At 44.2% G+C, this 18,845-nt stretch overlaps 2 protein-coding genes and 1 long non-coding RNA gene across 5 annotated transcripts; 1 reads left to right on the top strand and 2 right to left on the bottom strand.

Moving 5' to 3' along the window:
* The first annotated feature begins 859 nt into the window (after window positions 1–859).
* LOC123403947 lies at window positions 860–1,810 on the top strand. The gene is made up of 3 exons (XR_006611596.1): window positions 860–881; window positions 1,524–1,596; window positions 1,766–1,810. It is a non-coding gene; the product is annotated as an uncharacterized LOC123403947 (long non-coding RNA).
* Window positions 1,811–6,133: 4,323 nt separating this feature from the next.
* On the bottom strand, window positions 6,134–10,104 carry LOC123404619 (F-box/FBD/LRR-repeat protein At1g16930-like). 2 transcript variants are annotated; one of them, XM_045098559.1, is made up of 4 exons: window positions 9,031–10,104; window positions 7,547–8,449; window positions 7,313–7,471; window positions 6,134–7,175 (listed from the first exon to the last, which is right to left on the bottom strand). In XM_045098559.1, exons 1-4 carry the CDS (start codon window positions 9,034–9,036, stop codon window positions 6,780–6,782), a joined length of 1,464 nt encoding a protein of 487 aa, XP_044954494.1. In that variant the 5' UTR covers window positions 9,037–10,104; the 3' UTR covers window positions 6,134–6,779. The 2 variants fall into 2 exon arrangements, with proteins under 2 accessions (XP_044954494.1, XP_044954495.1); XM_045098560.1 differs by having other exon boundaries at window positions 7,313–7,468; window positions 9,031–10,103.
* A 2,590-nt stretch (window positions 10,105–12,694) lies between these two features.
* Window positions 12,695–17,691, bottom strand: LOC123401393 (zinc finger CCCH domain-containing protein 13-like). Of its 2 annotated transcripts, XM_045095180.1 has the most exons (11): window positions 17,410–17,691; window positions 15,766–15,903; window positions 15,606–15,639; window positions 15,185–15,317; window positions 15,022–15,078; window positions 14,666–14,763; window positions 14,472–14,543; window positions 14,164–14,351; window positions 13,653–13,840; window positions 13,193–13,390; window positions 12,695–13,025 (listed from the first exon to the last, which is right to left on the bottom strand). In XM_045095180.1, exons 1-11 carry the CDS (start codon window positions 17,567–17,569, stop codon window positions 12,987–12,989), a joined length of 1,305 nt encoding a protein of 434 aa, XP_044951115.1. In that variant the 5' UTR covers window positions 17,570–17,691; the 3' UTR covers window positions 12,695–12,986. The 2 variants fall into 2 exon arrangements, with proteins under 2 accessions (XP_044951115.1, XP_044951116.1); XM_045095181.1 differs by lacking the exon at window positions 13,193–13,390.
* Window positions 17,692–18,845: the final 1,154 nt, after the last annotated feature.

The raw sequence follows: 18,845 nt of genomic DNA, 5'->3' as shown, positions 1-18,845 counted from the left end.
TTGAGGTTTTCCTCTAAGGAATCCGACGAGATCACGAGATTCGTGATAGAGGATTACTTTGCGGCCCGTGTACGTTTGTGATGGACTAGTTGGAGCACGGCCCGCGAGATCTCTACTCTTAAAGTAAGATCGAACGTCGTGATGGTTCGACGAGAGCTATCGTTCGACCTCTCGATCCCACCTCCCTTCGTTCGACCTTCTCCTCCCACGTAAAGAAAAACGGCAAGAAAGAAAAAAAGAGACCAGCCCACGATGCATACCTCCCACCCCAAACCAGACCAAACTCCAACTCCAACCAACCCGAGCTTTGTCTTCCCGCAACCCCCAATCAAGTCGATCTCCTCTCCCCCGCCGTCGGCCTCCTCTCCCCTCACAGGCCATAGCGTCGCTGTCGACCAACTCGCCCCTACCACCGTCGGCGAGCTCGTATTCTCTCCTTCTATCCAGCAGATCAGGCCGAAATCCTAGCTATCCAGCCCGACGCCATGGCGACCACACGAGGACCTGAACCCGGCCATGGATGGCGCGGATCAAATCCACAGGAGGTGGATCCTCCAAGACCTACCTCCTCCCCTTTCTTCTTGTCGATTTCTTCAGTTTCCTTAAGTCTAATTCATTTTTGTGTTTTTTTCTTTTTTTGCATCTGGTCTGGTCAAGGAGCAGGACGCCATGAACAAGGATCCCACGGCCATAGCGATCTAGCATGCATCAAAGGAGGAGGTTGTCCATGGCAACACGGGATCCGGCAGCCACGGTCACCAGCGCCGTCGACCTGGCTTGGTCGGGCCTCGAAGGGGATCGCCTGCATTCCCACAACCGCGAGCGGCGCGCCTCTCCTTTTGCTGATCAACTACAGCGTGGGTGTTTGTGTTCTATCACAGGTACTCTCTCTTTTCCGTCTTATTTTTTCTGTAGTTTATCCTCTTATATTGGTGGCTGCTAATTTCATTGTCTACTCGGAGGAAGAAGCTTTGTTTCAACTCATAAAGTGTCACATATACCTTAAGCTATCAAATCACACCCTTTATATTTTCTGAACGACCCGCTTGCACTAGGAACAAGGCTTCGAATTGGTTAGTATCCTGGAAACAGAACCAGCAGTGGTGAAGAACGGAAAAAGGCCTGAACAACTAAGCATAAATACGCAATATATCTGCAGAGGCGCATCTTTATTGCACCCATCTTTCTGTTTTTCATAAAAAGAATTTGAAGGATATATATATCAATGGTAGCCAAGGGTAATTTAGAATCTATGTTTTGAGTTTGGAACCTACTTTTCTACAAAAGCCTTTCGTCTTGTCCTCCAAATCATGGTGTGCCTTCTTATCAAATCTTTTGTTTTTGTTCTTCTTGTTTTCCTGCATTATCAAAGATATATATTTCCTGGTCCAAAACTTCTAGATATATATTTGCTAAACGAGTGATTAGTTTATGTATTTCCTGGTCCTCTGTTTTCTCTTTGCTCTCTGTTTGATCCTAACGTTGTTGTTGATTATTCTGTTGTATATTGTTATTTGGTATAGGCATAGTTTGAAGGAAGTTTTGGACACCCCAGGTGTGATGTCACTGATAAAAGATACAAAAGCGGCACAGGAGGTAAGTCTGATTTAGAACTCCCCGTTGTCAATATATACCGTAACTTACACGTATGATTCCTTCTGAAGAAGTTCCATATCTTCATTAACTACATATGACAGACACTTTCAAAACAGATTCTAAGTGCAGCTGCTCAGATCTCGTCTTGTATTTCTGTTGTAATTTGCAGGTGCAAGCTTTGAAAGAGTTCTTCGCTATGCTTACTAATGTAAGCCTCTTGAAACAAGCGAGTTTATAACTAATGGCTTTTGTCATGTTCGGTACATTTAACTCATCTGATATGTTGCTATTGCTTAAATGTTGACCATACCCCCCCCCCCCCCCCCCACACACACACTCGTATTTCAGATAAGAAGAACAGTTACAGTACTGATTTTATCATGAAGCAAGGAGATGTTTTCTGCCTCTCTTTTTTTGTCATTCCCGCCTCACGTTTCATGAAGCAAGGAGATGTTTTCTGCCTCTCTTTTTTGTATATAGAAAAAAGATACCATTTTGTTATGCTGTTGGTCTTTGTTATAACATTCTGGAAATGTTTTGGTTCATGGGATAACCAAGTCGGTATCATCATACTTATACGAGTGCTTGGCAATTTTCATGTTTGCAGATATATCATTCTAGCGACCAGTACATTAAAAGGACAGTTCTTCTACAAATACAGGTCGCATTCCTTAACTGCCTGATTGTCTCATATTGATTTAACTTGTTTTCATGCTGCATACTCGCTCCATTCCTAAATATTTGTCTTTTTAGAGATTCAACTATGAACTAGATACAAAACAAAATGAATGAGTTTACATTCTAAATTATGTCTATATACATCCGTATGCAATTCATAGTGAAATCTCTAAAAAGATAAATATTTAGAAACGGAGAGAGTAGAATGATCCGTGGCTTTTAAGGCATCACAATTGTTCTGCTCGAGCAAATGAATTTCTCACATGCGCATGCTAACGCAATACCTCTTTGATTGTCTACCAAGCTACATAAATGCTATCTCCGAAAGATTTAATGTTCAGTTGTTAACTACGAATATGATCTCTACCGTTGTACACATGAATATTCTTCTAAAATAAAAAATTAATATGAAAGTCCATCTGAGCTTATACACAATATTGGAAGTAGTAGTGTGAGGGAAGCCAAGCAAGTATCCGTCGAGAAAAAATGGTTACAAAACTTTTGTACTCCTTAATTCAATCAAAAGAATAAAGCAATTATATTATTACTTACTTCAGAGAAGGATGTGCTTAGTGATGTATCAAATGCATAACGTGAGTTGGATGTCGAAGATTTCTGTTTACCAGGTGTTGAAAATAATAAAATGCTGCATATACTTGTCTTACTACAATTTGTGAATGAGTACACTTTGTCATCCTTTGTCATATAAGATCATCTTCCGTGTCATCAAAAGAAAAGGTTCTTGAGCAAGCGGACATGAACACTGATGAATTGGTTTTCCTAAAATACATTAGGAATGTATTGAATTATTAATAGGTAACTTCCCGTCAATTTTTCAAGATAAATATTCTATAATTTGATGATAGTTGATGTGGTTGAAATGGTATATAAGTTCTATTACTGCATTATGACATGCGTAATTAAAAAGTGTATATTGGTAAGGACATGCATTGCACTTACATGTTTACTAGCATACAATTCATCAGTGTTGCACATTGATGGCAGGAATACTACTAGAGGATCATAACAAGGGGAAAGGATAAGGGAGAAGGGGAATCTACAAAGAAAGGACAAGAAGATGGCCCTGAAAAATGAGTAGTCGGAGAACAAGAAGCTTATTGTTGACTTCCTACAGAAATATCATAACACCTGAGAAAATTGTTGGTGAGAACATCACACATGTTCTTACAGTTTTTAAATGAAAAACTTGTGTGTTCATCTCTTTTTGAATAGAATAGTAGATAATTGGGCATAGATATTTAAGAATGCTTAGTGCAATTAATCCCTTTTGTCTTGCAGTACTTTACACAAGGATTCGATTATTGGAATAGGAGAGCCTAGCAGTAAAACATCAAGGCTCTGTATTATATTGTTGGCCAAAGTTTATAGATATGTACATATACTGATCTATTTATATTTACAGCACTTGAGATGGTTGACTTGGTAATGCTACAAATCAGTATTTCTACTTCTAGAGAAATGTATGTTAGTTTTCCGAATAACTGCTATTCACCTTACATGATTCCTTGAAGTCATACTAACTTGGATTTGTTATGACATCAGACTTTGTTTGTTGGAAAATGGCATTCGAATTCTTTTTTTCCAGAAGGAAAATACTCTTTTGGATGATAAATATATTCCAAAGCAATATAATTGTCATTCGATTCACTAATTCGTGCATTATCGACAGTGAGAGATGCAGAGAAAATGCTATTTTTTGCGAGGAGAAAGAGAATTTATTAATCAAGTGGTGGTCAAGTCTGCATTACAAAGATCAGGCACCTCGTCTGGTCCTCACTGAAGTGATTGAAGCCACACGACAGTGCGCTTCTTTATTCTACCAAAATTTGCTAAAAATGGTTGAGGTTTGTTCCCGCCTAGCATGCTTGACTAAAAATTCCCTACTTTCTTGTCGAGAAACGGAAATGATGGTATCCAAGAATGGAGCGAAGTGGGAGAAATACATCGGAGTTTGTGAAGCTTTTTATAGAAAGACCAATTGGTTCAATACTTGGTCCCGAAACTTCACTTTATGATTTTGTAAATAAATGACATGGCATCCAATATTCACTTAGATTACTTTTTTCACATGCCTTTGTGGTTTAAATTTCATGTGTTAGACAAGCATGTACTATTGATCTTTAGTTTCAATGTATCATCATTAGATTTCGGTAAGAGTTCGAGCATCTTTTGTTTTCATTTTCCAGAACCAATATGTTTTGATGTGTTTGCTTTGACCAGACAATGTCAATGAGCTGAGCTTAAGAAAATCACACGAAACATTTATTTGAATAGCCTGGTAGTCCAAAATCCAAATAGTTCAAAAACGCGCACCTACATATGAGTGTTACCAATCCATAAATCAACAAATGACAAGTATAGTAAGAGATAGCTTATCACGTCATAGTGAAAATGTATGAATTGAAGTAGAGTGGTGATACCAAAGCTAGAGCAAGGAGTGGACCGAGAATAAAGAGGGCAACGAAAAAACATTGTTATGTTGTCCCGTGGCAACGCGCGGGCATTTAACTAGTAATAATAGAGAATAGTCGTCATGGGTTTAATCTTTCGGAAAGTCGTGCCCGCGGTTATGTGGCAACTTGGAATATTTGTTAACATCCGGTAATAGATAACTTAAACATAAGCTAAAATTGCCAATTGTGTGCGTATCCGTGACTGTCCCCTTCGAAGATCTCTCTAATAAAATATCCATTTAAGTCCTTGCGTATAGTCGTGATGGGTTTAATCTTTCGGAAAACCGTACCCGCGGTTATGTGGCAACTTGGAATATTTGTTAACATCCGGTAATAGATAACTTAAACATAAGCTAATAAAATTGTCAACTGTGTGCGTATCCGTGACTGTCCCCTTCGAAGATCTCTCTTCGATCGGGAACACGGTGGGGTTATGATTGACGTAGGTAGGTGTTCAGGATCACTTAGTGATCATCTATTATCGACCGCTAGAATAGACCACCTCTATTCAAGTTCTACGTAAGATAGCCACCATATAAAGCTTAGGATGCTGCAACCTAAATACTCCACCTTTCTAACCTAATAACTTGACTAGTTCTGGCACCGAGGTCATAGATTGCTGAGTCCCCGTGGCTCACGGATTCCTTCACAACACCAACAGGTTCAGGTACCCCCGAGACAGGTGATCCCGACGGCACGCAGCTGGCGTGGCAGTACGATGAGGAGAGCGGCCGCCTGTACATGAACTATCCAGAAGACTGAGGCGTGGTCGTGATCATGGGCAAGCATGCAGGGTAGCATAGTCATTTCCCTTATTTTGTAGTCCGTAGCGGGATTGCCTTGTTTGGATGTGAGATGTAACTCTGATATATTTATGAGATGACATTTGAATCCCTTCTTGTCATTCCTCTATTATTTATGTATGTGCTATGTTACCATGTTTACGAAACGCTTAGATGCGCTCCTTTTCAATTCGGGGCCTCGATCTCCAAATCGGAAAGGACCGCATCTTAGTCGTTACACCCGCTCCTTTGCCTTTTCTCCTGCCGGCCAGACGGCTTGCGAAATGTGGCGGGGCGAGGAGTGGGTTGGCGGAGGCACAGTGTTGGTACTTTGGCTTTTCGCAAGTTGAATTTTTTTTCAAAACAAACAGCGTGGCCGGATCTGGCCCGCCCCTTATCAACATTTCCCATGTATTCCTCCCCTTTTGCATGTGCGCCTGCCGGCCGAACAACCAAGTTGTGGTCTGTAGCCGGCAAGGGTTAAGCCGTCGAGGAGGAAGAGTCATGGTACTTTGCCGGGGAGGGGCTTGGGTGATCCAGCAGTCCCTGAGCCGGCTAGGCCGACTGGAGGCGGTCGGCGAAGAAGAATAATTGGGCCACAACTAGGATGGGAAAGGCAGTCCCCGAATCCTACTCTGGGGTGCCGGCTGTTCATTGATAGAAAGTAGGGCAAATACATACATACATACACTTGTTCAGTTGTAAAATGGACGAAGGAGCTCTGCGTTCCACGATCGCTCTGTCTCGGAGCATCAATCAGATAGTAGACGTTATTGCTCAGAGCCTTGCTGATAATGAATGGGTCGGGCCCTCCCATGGGACGGACAACTTTCACCAGATCGCCCTCTCGGATTGAGAGTGGCTTGACTCGCTGGATGTGGTAGCGGCGCAGGACTTGCTGGTAGGGATAATTGCCTCGGCCCCATACACGATGTTCTGGATAGCGCCAGCTCGCGTGCCTCCTCGAGGAGGTCGACGTCGTCTTCTCTAGCTTCTTTGGTGTCGGCCTCGGTGTATATGGTGACCCGTGGCAAGTCAAACTTGACGTCGGTAGGGATAATTGCCTCGGCCCCTACATTAAGAAGAAAGGGGTGAAACTGGTCGACCGGTTAGACGTGATTCGCAAGCTTCATAGCACAGCTGGCAGTTCCTCGACCCAGACGCTGGCCAAGCGCTCGAACCAGACGCTGGCCAAACGCTCGAACGGCTCAACCAGCCTGGAACTTCAACACAAACTAACCTAAAAACACTACAGGAACCACAACTTATCAGCATGATCAGGCCTTAAATAGCCGAAGGTCTGGAAATGCATTGTGGCAGACGATTTGATCCCGTTTGTGATAAACTTCTCCAGACAGTCCTGCTTCCACTTAGGTGGAAACCGCGACGGGATGCTGCGGCACTTTTCACACGTCAACCGATCATACAAGAATACATCCTTTAGATTGACGGCTGTTTCCATGACACGCCTGACGTAGTTCATCATGTAATCTCGAGCTTGGAACCCAAAGATGGCGAGCGTGATCAGACTCTGATGCTGGAAAGCAGTTGCAGATGATTCCCATTGTGCACCCTTATTCTCGCTGTACGAGAGTGACTTCCTCTCCTCTGCATCTGTTTTCATTTCACACAGATGATCCCATACCTGTATGCCATAGGAAGATAGGTAAACAGAAACATTTTAAGTGATTCACATCCATTCGTATTCAAGGTGAACAATGACAAGCTTCAAAATTCAGTAGAAAGAAGAGAGCAAACTTTAGGTAAGAACTAAGAACATACACTCATGTACAGCTCCTTCAGGTTTGGCGCAGCTTTAAGTATGAACAATGTCCAGGTGAGATCATACCGCTCGGGCATATCAGTTAGATTCACAAAACTTATTTGGTGGAACACATGTGCCAGACTTTCCGTCAGACATTCTGGTTGAACCCAAATCTGCTACAAATGAAGACATGATGAGCTAAGCAGATAAGAAGTGTGACCATGGCTAGGGAAACAAGCAGTTTGACATACCTTTTCAGAATTAAATCCCAGTTTCAAGCGTGTCACAGATGGAGTACGCCTAAGAAACTTACTTAACTTGATCATCTTGTGCCAACTAAGACTGACATTTGTGAGGCTTACAGTATCAAACAACGGGACATAACCAAAAGATAGTGGATCTTCGAAAGAGATCCAACCCTCAAAGACGATACGTGTGAGTTTCTGAAGTGAGTTGAGCTCAACTCTTTCAAAAGAACAATTAACAATAGCAAGCTCACTGAGTTGCACGTGCTCAACTTGCAGCATGGTCCAACTTCCTGAGTCACAATTGAACAGTCGTAGATGATTCAAACGTTTGCAAGTGTTGAGGACGTTAGGGATGTCTGATTCACCAAATCTCAAATTCTCTATGTTAAGGCGTGTGAGACCACCAAATGCATTTGGGCATGCATCAAAGAACAGCATGAATCGTCGCCCGTAGATGACCAGATCATCATCGTCGCAATACATATTATGTCTCTCCGTCAAAATTGAGAACTCGGCTATCTCAACCTTCTGGGTTGCCATGACGTGAGCAACAGCATGCCCGATGGATGTTGGATCATCTTCTCTCAAGAAGAACGTCATGCACAGAAACTGGATGGTATTTCGGCTTAAATCTCTGCGTGCCAGGATGCTCTTTGTCGCTTTAACCACAGCTTCGTTGCCCCGAACAATTCCATCATTATCGCATTTCGACGCATCTAGATAGTCCCAAACGCTTATCACAAGTTGAGAGAGCATAGAAGGGAGGTGCCGCCACCGTCCAGAAAGGACACTGGTTCTCGCAGCCTCGCGGATATCAAGTCGATCAATGATGGTAAGCAAAATATGTTCAGGCAAGTTGCTGAGCCTGTCATCTCGATTGTCTTCCTGCTTCGGACAACTGTCATTCTGCACTTAGAGTAGAAACAAATCAGAGTTGATTTTGTGACTCGAGAAGACTCGGGCGGAAAAAAATCCGTTAGTAATATGTTAAACAGAAGTTTGAAACCCACTGTCAAAAAGGCCACTGCGATAGAAGCCTATTCATTTGAATAATATGCTAAACATAAGTTACTTTAACACTTTTTGAGTTTGAATTCAAAATTCGTTCAAATAATTCGGATGGAAAAAATCCGAAATTTTTGGCATTTTTCGGAAACAGGTTATTTCAGCCACTACTGAAAACAAAACTTTACCAAGAAAAAAAAACTTGCCTACAACTACTCATTGCTCCGCCATGCTGCCTCAAAAGATATAATTTTATTTAACTCGATGGTGCAAATTTTATACTATTCTGGGGGGAAATACCCCTTGGTTCCCCTCAAAATCAGAAATTTTTTAGAATAAACTTCTTTCTTTTGCACTAGTATATAAAATGTACACGAATAAAAAGACAGCGCTCACATTAGGGAAAAAATTGATTAGCTATTATAGGTCACTATTAACACCATTTTGCGGATCCTCTAGGGATAAGGCAAGAGGGAACGCACCACCATTGTGCAGATTAGCGAAGAAGAGGACAGAGAAAAGTAGCCAGCGGGAGTGGGGCGGTCGGCGTCGTAGCTGGTCTCCACTGATGAATCTTATGGGTTCGGTGGTGACCGCTCGGGCATATATATAATATAACTGATCGATCTCCGCTTCCGGCTGCAACCCGGAGAACGAAAACGAGAGAGACTCGTACCGAAGCCTTCAGCCTTCAGGGGGATTTCCGTTTGCAGGTCGAGGAAACTGATTTCTGTTTCCCCGCCTCCTCGGAAACCTCACAGGACGCGATGATGCAGAAAGACGAGCCGCCGAGGACGAATCAGCGTGGCGGCTCTCCGTTGCATACGACGATGATGCGGCACCACGCGGCGCCTTTGGATGAGAGCATGGCCGAGGCGCGACGAGGGGTCTCGGCTGCGTCGGCGCCCGGCCGGCGGCGGCCCATCCGTCGCCTCCGATTAACCCCGGAGAAAGTATCCCTCCCTCTCTCACATGCCCTAGATCTGTTTAACGGGGAGAATCAAGGAAGGAAGAACTGCGCCGGGCCTGTACATGTACCGCAAATTGCAGGCCAACCCACTACAGCCGGGTATTTTTTTTTTCATATACACCGGAAATTTAATCCTTTCTTTTCCCATGTCTTTTCCTGGCATTCAAAGAAACACCCATCGAACGGTATAAAGCACCCCAACAAAAACGAAAATTACAACGAAATTCTTGAGATGCCGTTCGTTTTCAACCTCCAGACTGCGTCGACGGCGCCCCACCGCTGCCGCTCCACCCTGAGCCAGCCTGACATTATTGGTTACAAATGGTAAGTCGTCGAACGGGTCTAGAAGACCACATCCATGCAGAAGACAAAGAAGAAGGAATAACCTTCGATGAAGCTCCTTGACAATCCAGAGATCTCCACACAAAAAAGAAATTCTCAAAAACCACACTACTCCCACTAGCTTCTCGACATCGTCGTCAAGATGGGACTGACGCCGGGGAGACATTGTTGAACGAGGCACCGCCCCTACACCACAAAACGATGCCGACCCTAAACATCTGCCGAAGCCAAATCATAAATTCGTAAAAAAAAAATCAGGACAAAATACATTAAAATTAGTGCTACACACAAAGAACAAATGTAAGAGCATCTCTAGGAGAACCCTCAAACCCTTAAATCCAAAATCAGTTTTAAGGGTTGAGAATTGGCCATTTTTGACACTTTTAAGGGTTGAAAAACAAAGGCAAAGACAAGAACCCTCAAACTCAACCCTTATAGCCTAGTTTTGAACACCATGAACATGCATGGGGAGGAACAGAGGATACAAAAATGACTTCAGCCGCGGAGGAGCTCGCGCTCGCGGAGGAGCTCGCGCTCGCGCTGCCTGGACGAGGCCGTCTCCCTGGCGTACCGCGCGGTGGAGCTCCGCCGGGCGCCGCGGCCCTTCTCGACGGGCGGCCGCGGCAGGCGCGGCCGCGGCTGGAGCGCGGGGGGCGACGGCGGCGGGCGAGGGCGCGGCGGCAGGCGCGACGGCTGGAGCGCGGGGGGCGGCGGCAGGCGCGGCAGGCGCGACGGCTGGAGCGCGGGGGGCGGCGGCAGGCGCGGCGGCGGCGGGCGGGGGCGCGGCGGGCGCGACGGCGGCGGCTGGAGCGCGGGGCCGGGGCCTGGGCGCAGAGGGGCGGCGGGGCCGGGGCCTGGGCCTGGGCGCAGAGGGGCGGCGGGGCCGGGGCCGGGGCGGCGGGGCGACGGCTGGAGCGCGGAGGGCGGCGGGCTGGCGGCGGCCGCTGCGGATTCCTCCCGCACGCGGGAACCAACTTCCTCCCACGCGATGTGGGAAAATGAGTGCGGGTTGGGGGCAGTTTTCCCCCCAACCCTCACTTCTACAGGCTGGGAAGGGGTTTGAGGGTTCGACCTCTAAATTTTTTTACGGGTTTAAGGGTTTAAGGGTTCTAGTCTACGCCGTTTTTTCGATGAAAAATGTAAAAAGGCGGTTATTTTTAAGGGTTTGAGGGTTTGAGGGTTCTACTAGAGATGCTCTAATGCTTCTTAGCACTATTCATCCTCACATTCTGTGAATTTTTATTTTTCATAAATCGTATTTCAGTGTATTATATCCTGAAATTTTACACACGTATACATAACATCCTTGTATACTTGCACAATTTTTCAGAATTCTCTTAAACTGGAAAGTTTGATTTTTGAATTTTTCAAAACTTTCAGCCTCCATGAAGGTCGAGCTCCAAAATGCTCAACTGGTTGGTTTAGGCCTTCTTCTATGTGATATTTTTCTTTTTTGTATATTTAGGGTCTCTTTTATTTGCAGGATTTTGATAGTAATATGAAAACTCAAGATTGAAGTAACATGTCATGTTAAATCCTATAGAATTAGTAAATCACACAAACTTAAATCAATGAATGTTTGATGCCACATGAGTAGCAAAGGAATTGTACATAAACGAACCCAGACGGGGGATTGACCTCTCAGCTCTAAGAGAAGAACAAAAATTTAGCATCTTGTGTTGGCTACCACTACTATGTATTGTACTCCTTCTGTATCATAATATTTGTTGTTGTGAAGAACTAATCTAGTCCTCTTCAACAACAAATATTTAGGAACAGAGGAAGTAGATTTAATTTGCTCGCATCAACTGGTTGTACGCTTTCTATGCTTGAATTACTATGTTCCAAATTAAATCCTAGAATGAACTATCAAACGTTGGAAAAATAATACCATGTTAATCGATATGGTGCGGGGTGCCGCCGCATTGCTTGTAGATGAATGGTCGAAGATTGTCTTACAATGTCGCCATATGCAATGTTAGGGTGATGAATGCTATTGAAATGGGGTGTAGAAGCTCTTCTACCTAAATCCTCGATCCCTAGCAAAGAGCTCAGGTACCTCCAGTGATTCTCTAAATCAATCCGAACTCTCATACCTTCGGCACACCTCCGATTCACAACAAAGAGACCATCGCATTATCCTTATCATTGTCAGCGTCCTCCAAGGCGCTCAACATCATCCTCATAGCGTCAATGATAGTGTCTCATAGCGCAGCAGCGATGCAACGTCCAGGCCGCATCCTCAAAGGGGTCAACATGTCCACTCCACGATGTACACATTGCCAGCCTTAAGCACTCCATGATGTACACATTGCCGGCCTTAAGCACTCCATGATGTACACATTGCCGGCCTTAAGCACACCCGAGAAGTTCTCCGACTCTCCCTCGAGGAGGCACATGACAACCGACGACGCAAGAGATGCAGTGTGCCCTGTTCCGCCTCAAAGGGGCAAACATGTCCCCTCCATGATGTATGTGTTGCCCGCCTTAAGCACGGCACGAGAAGCTCTCCGGCTCTCCCTCAAGGAGCCTCAAGGGCACGTGACGACCGACGGCGCAAGAGATGCAGTGTGACCAGTAAGTATTGTGTTTTATTTCCAGAAATAATGTGCTTGTGCATATAGCTTATGAGAGAGAAAACTTCGAACTCACGAGCAAGTTGGAAAAAAAGGCTAGACATATGATCAAATTGCTGCATACTGAAACAAAATCTAGATAGTTTACCATAATCCACCACAACGAGCTATAGAAAATGCACGAGTCACCCGTACTGGGCTGATTGGCTTCGGGGATGACAAACAAATCACAAATGCCTAGAAACGTCACTGACAAAATCAAATCAAAGGTGCATAGTTGCCATTCAACAAAATAAGTTAAGTTCCACGGAGAAGGCTAAAAACACCCAATATATATATATATCACAAAAAAGAGGAGGATTCTGAGTAAAAGGCTAAAAACACCCAATATATATATCAAATAGATAGATATATTATGCTAAAAACACCAAAGATGCCACTTTGTACACGGAAATGCTAATAACAGTCTTCGAACTCCCACAAGCAAACTGGTGTATTACGCTAGCCGCCACCATCGCGTCATTTATCATTATCCAACTCGGCGCTCCGCTTATACGTCCACATACACTTCCTCGTCGAGGTCCTCGTACTGGGAAAGAAGATGCAACAAACTGTGAGCATGCATGTTCGTCGTATGCAAACCAATAAATATTCTTGTTAGGAAATATAGATGGGACGAGAATATAAATGAGCAATGTCATGTTCTTATTTAGTGTGCATGACAAACAGGCTGGCGGTTTCTTGGAGGATAGTCACCTGCACATAGGCACTTTGGCCCACTGGAGGTTGTGGGGGCATAACAGGCGATCTAGTCCTGTCGTCAACATCGTTTTCTAGCAACGCATCTATCTGTTCGTTTCTATCATCCAGTTCAACTGCCTCGTTAAGGTCGTATAAGGCACGAGCAGCCATGCCAGTGGAGGGCAAAGGGTGCTTCACTGAAGAATCTTTCACCTGTAAGTTTGAAAATATCTACTCATTAAAGTATTCGTTCGTAGCATGCAGAATTTATTTATCAAGATGATTCATTGCTAATAGTCTAGCGACTCGACAATGAGGGGAAGCTATGAGGTTCACACGTTACTTATAAACAAGCCAGCAATCACAAATCTGACATTTAACACAAAACTGAGATGGCATGTGGGTAATAAACAAGCCAGCAATCACGATATAACATTTTAACACATAACTAAGATGGCACGGGGAAATACTGGACCTGGTCTGCAGAAGAGGCAGCATTTCCAAGCTTATTCCTTTCATCTTCCCAGAGTCTCTTCTTCAAATATATAGATTTTATTCCATCGCTACCCTTACTTGTTTTATCATAGTCTGTAATATCGCCTTCTGACCTATATTTATCTGACCTAATAATTATATCAGAGTCTCGCTCTCTTCTTTTCTTAGCTGAAAAAACGGACAAAATATTAGATGTAAGTATACAAGCAATATGATAGGAACATATTTCAGCAATAATGTACAGAATGAAATATCGATAATGCGAAAGAAAATATACTCCGTCCAGTCTTTCTACATAGTAATTAATCACATATATTTAATGCTTAAGATTAACATAGTGGGAACCTTTGGCTATTGCTTAATAAGATGGGTTGCTTAAACATGTTAAGATGCATATGGAAGGAAAAAATGTACGAGATTCACATTGTACTGATCATCATATGTTCTTCAGCAGTATATATATAATCATCCCAAGAAACCAAGCAACCTACCAGCTTTTGCCTCATCACTAGTTGAGTATGGGATTGATCTCCTTTTAGCTGCAGTAGCATTTGGACTCCTTTCATAAGGACCATTTAGATCTTCATCAGCATGGACGCTGGAAGCTTCTTCATTAGCACCACGCTTTAAAATTTCTGAAGCAAGCATATCACCAAGTCTCTCAAAACGAGCTTGTGACCTACACAACTCCAATAGTCAATACTTAGCTACAAATTCACAAGTCATGGAAAGATAGAATATAGTGATGTAAGCAAGCCAAGAATGTGTTTCGTTAGAAGATTTAACATGACGTATGCACCTTTTCAACTCCTCCCGAGCTTTCATAAAACGGACATGGGCTTTTAGGAATTTCTTCATTTTTGATGTCATTCTACATTGGAATCATAACTCAATATGAGAACAGGATGTATACATAATAAAACCACCTAGCTATTGATAAATAATAATAACAATAAATGACCAAATTAGCATGCGCAGGTGTTGCTTAGATACCTATGACATTCCTCTTTCTCCCTCCTCAGCTGCTGATCAAGGTCACTTACTTGGCTAGAAATCCTGCGCACTTCGTCCATTTTCTCATCCAAAACAATCTACAGAGTAAGTGTTAATTAGAGCACGGAGTCAAGACTTTAGGTCAGCCGATGTAAAGGAAAGAAGGGCATAAATAATACTTTAATCTTTTAGCATGGTACTAGCTATGTTCAAGAAATATGATATTCTGGACATGAATAGTCTCCCACATAAATATAGCCTTGTCAACAAGATGGACTCCCATGTTTGGCAAAAAAAACACATTTCTGGGTGGAATGTGTAACAATACACAACATTGCATTGAAACAAAAACTGACCTCAAGATGAGATTTATCGTCACGCAAAGCCTCCATATCTGATCTAACTTGTTTCAGCTGCACAATATTCAAATTTTGAAAATTCAGAAGTTCAATATGGAAAAATGTGACAAAGGTGCATGTGATCTATAAACTGTATTACACACTGCTGAAAGGCTCATACCTCCTTTTCATAATCTTCTTTCTCGTCACCACTAGTTACTTTTTCCTTTTTCCTATCATTATTATCAGAGATAGGAGAACTCTTAGATGAGTTGGTTTCTCCATCATCCATCTTCTTTTCATGCCTCCTCTCACTGAAAGATAGAAGATAACATGAAGAGTAAATTACAAGATAAACATGACTTGCGCATATTCAAGACAGATAGAACATATCTAGTAAACCCCAAAATCCACTGAAACTGCAGTGAAGTGTACTGCATTGCATTCCATTTAGATTGGAACAAATCATAGTTATCTGCTATGTTGATAATAATTAAGCATATAAGAATACAATATGACTTTAAAATACTAATGTGTTCAAAGTATTTTTACAATTAAATGGCTCCAAAAAACAAGAACATATGTTGAACTGCAATATATACCTCTTCCTGCTGGGAGACCGTGAAAAGCTAGACTCTGCAAGCAAAATTACAAATAAGAACGTATAGCAGGAGCAAGCAGAACGTAGAAGTGAACGGCTGTGTGTGTGTGTGTGTGTGTGTGTGTGTGTGTGTGAGAGAGAGAGAGAGAGAGTTTGTTTACCCCTTTCTCGAGAAGTTGGCCTTCGATCATGAAGGGAACGATGACCCCTGAAATCTCTTCCAGGGGAATGTCTCCTGCGAGGTGAGAACCTCCTTTCAATCCTGCCTCTGAAATCACCCCCTCTATAATCTCTTCTCCCTAAAAGAAATGAAGGTTTACAAGTTTTATACAAGGAAGAGCTCATGTCAACAAAGTAAAATGGAGCGATAAGGAAAAAAGGACACCCATAAGCCTGCCAAGCTTACCACGAACTTGATCTACAAGATTATTCAATTAGCAATAAGTAGCAGCAGCTCCAGAATAATGTCATTAGGCACGCAAAAAAAAGCGACGCCAAAAAATAATACGCAAGCAGACACCAAGATACAATGATGCATCCATTAGGATAATAATACCAATACTCATAATGTTGATCATCTGAAGTGAAATCGAGGGAAGCTCCATCAACAGCCCATACAGCAATTATGATAAGGTCTGCCATAATCCTGATATCACCATATATATGTACTAGCATTTGTCCAGATATCTTCGGCAAGGGATGGCAAATACTTGGATTGCCAGCGATAAGAATACTTCCCAATGAAACTAGTTGATGTGCCATGATCAAAAGATATGCGAATCGGTTCATTGCAAAACTTGCTAATCATTCAGTGGACTCTGCCATAATCATAGCACATCGAACACATTACGGGCATCAATCAAAGGAGGCCAAGACCCTCAATGGTTCACCTTCTGATACAGCCCAAGCATTTAATGCTCACGACAAATCGTCGAAATACCAATCGAAGAAATCTATGGAAAAGGCCATGTTATCCTCTGGCAGCAGTCGAGTCTAATAAATTTGTGATGACAGTTAAATCAAAAGAAAACCAATAAGAATGCCACCTAGTTCTGCAACAAGCTTCCAGTTGTTAGAATGATTACTCAATTGTTATCTATCTGCAGCAGCTGATGTTCAATTCAAACAGTAGTATGAAAATTATAGTAAACCACGCAAGCACAATAAGCCACAACACATGAAACACATAAATTAAATGAATCATGCAGCAAGCACAAAAAATATCTTCTTAACATGATGTCGCGTACAACATATAAAAATGCTCCAAAAACGTCCGTCCATAAATAATCCAATTCAGACACTTCATTCCTTCTGAAGGACTAGCATGGGCAAATTCTCATAAATACTTCCTTCTAGTCAACCGGATCTCCTCATGTAACAAAACCAACAATTTGCAGTATTAATGATCAGTAACTTGCCATTCGTGTGACGGGCAAACACCTGGTAATGACCAGAGTGTTCTTCAGCAGTAACCGTTTCATTTCACTAAGACGCAAATCACCTGAATTTTGCGAAGGACCACTCTTGGTGGGATCCAAAACCCAATCTTTCCAGCATTCAGCCATCTCTGGCGGTATTCCCTACCCTAGATTTCCCGACATTGAATCCTGCATCTAGATATCCGTAGATCTACACCGTAACTACCATGAAAGTCAAGAGAATTCCGCAGCATCCGACCCTCCCCGCATCTCGCTACGACAGAAACCCTAAACCCCAGGCGAGGATCTCGGGGGGAAACGACAGGCGACCGAACAGGAGGGGGCAATGGGGTGGCGGGCAAGGGGAGAGGGGGTGCGCATAAGTACCGGCGTGGTGGGGCGGGAAGGTGGGCCGGGAGGAGGGGGGCCGGCGGAGCTCGGCCGTGCCGTGGGCGAAGCTGCAGAGCTCGCGGTCGCAGTTGCCGTTCTGCCACAGGGCGCACATCTTGGTCTTGTACGCCGGGCCGCGGCGCGGAGGGGGCAACATCGCTCGCCGGCGGGGGGTGTCCCGATCGCGGGGGGTAGAGGGGAGGATGCGGATGCCCTAGGTAGGCGGAGCACCTGGGTCGGGAGGAGGAGCGGACAAGGGATGGGCCGATGGGGGTGGGTTCGGGCACGGCCAGGAGATGGCATATAAGTATGTTTTTTTTATTTCTACAGTATATAAGTGTACAGTAATATTTATAAGTGTCAGTTTTGATAATCTTGAAATCTTTTATATAGTACTCCCTTCGTCCGAAAAAAGATTGCCATTATGGTAATTTTACAAATGGTCCTTTCAGAATTTTCAACATAATCTACAGTCTACTTCTTCCTCCTTTTTGTCATCATGCTCTTGTCCCTTTCTTTTTAGGCGTGTGGTACGGATCAACCGAGGAAATCAGTCGGGTTGGCACCGTACGATCAGACGCTTCCAACCGCATGATTAGACGTTCTCATGGTTACAGCTCCGTTGCAGCGCTGCGCAAAATCGACTGGACCCGGCGACGCTCCATTGCAACGCTCGCGACGCTTCATTGCAACTTCGTCGAAGCTTCACCGGCTCCGGTGACGCTTCATTGCAACTCCGGCGACGTTTCACTCCAGCCGCAGCCGGGGCGGCGGGTTCCATCGCAGCAGCCAACGACCACGGGCGATGCTTCACTGCAGCTCCTTGACAACCGCCGACGAAAAGCTTCAGTTCAGCACCACCCACCGCGCGGCGGTCTCCGGTGAAAGCTTCACAGCAACGCCCCATCGTGCGTTGGAGCTTCATGGCCAGACCGTTGCCCGGTAGAAGCTCCATAGCAACTCCCTGTTGCCCATCGGCGAAAACTCCACTACAGCGCGACGGCGACGGCGGATCCGTCGAGGCCGACGAATGCATCAAGGCGATGGCCGACAGTAGCCCGTGTCGATTCCTAGGTGCTATGGTGATGCTCTCCACGGATCATCTCCTTTGGCAGTCAGGATGAATGAGATTGGAAAGGAGAAGAAAAGAAACAGGTGGAGGAGACAGCTTCGCCGGTGGAGAGATAAGGCCGGGGAACCGGTGGACGACACGGCACGTGGCAGGTGAAGGAGGAGGTTTACAAGATAAAGAAACCAACCGGTTGATCCTAATCGTTTTCCTTCTTTTTAACGTCGGTCTTGCTCACCCTTTCCTCACCCCTCCCGCATGTCGCCTTGCTCCGCCTTGGCTCACCCTCATCGCATGTCGCCTTGCTCCCCCTTTCCTCACCCCAGCCGCACGCCACCTTGTTCCCCATTCCCCCACCCTTGTC

The sequence above is a fragment of the Hordeum vulgare genome, chromosome 6H (genome assembly GCF_904849725.1).
Source record: "Hordeum vulgare subsp. vulgare chromosome 6H, MorexV3_pseudomolecules_assembly, whole genome shotgun sequence".
NCBI classification, from domain to species: domain Eukaryota; kingdom Viridiplantae; phylum Streptophyta; class Magnoliopsida; order Poales; family Poaceae; genus Hordeum; species Hordeum vulgare.
The sequence above is the reverse complement of the archived record's forward strand: the minus strand, read 5'-3'. Positions and strand labels throughout refer to the sequence as shown.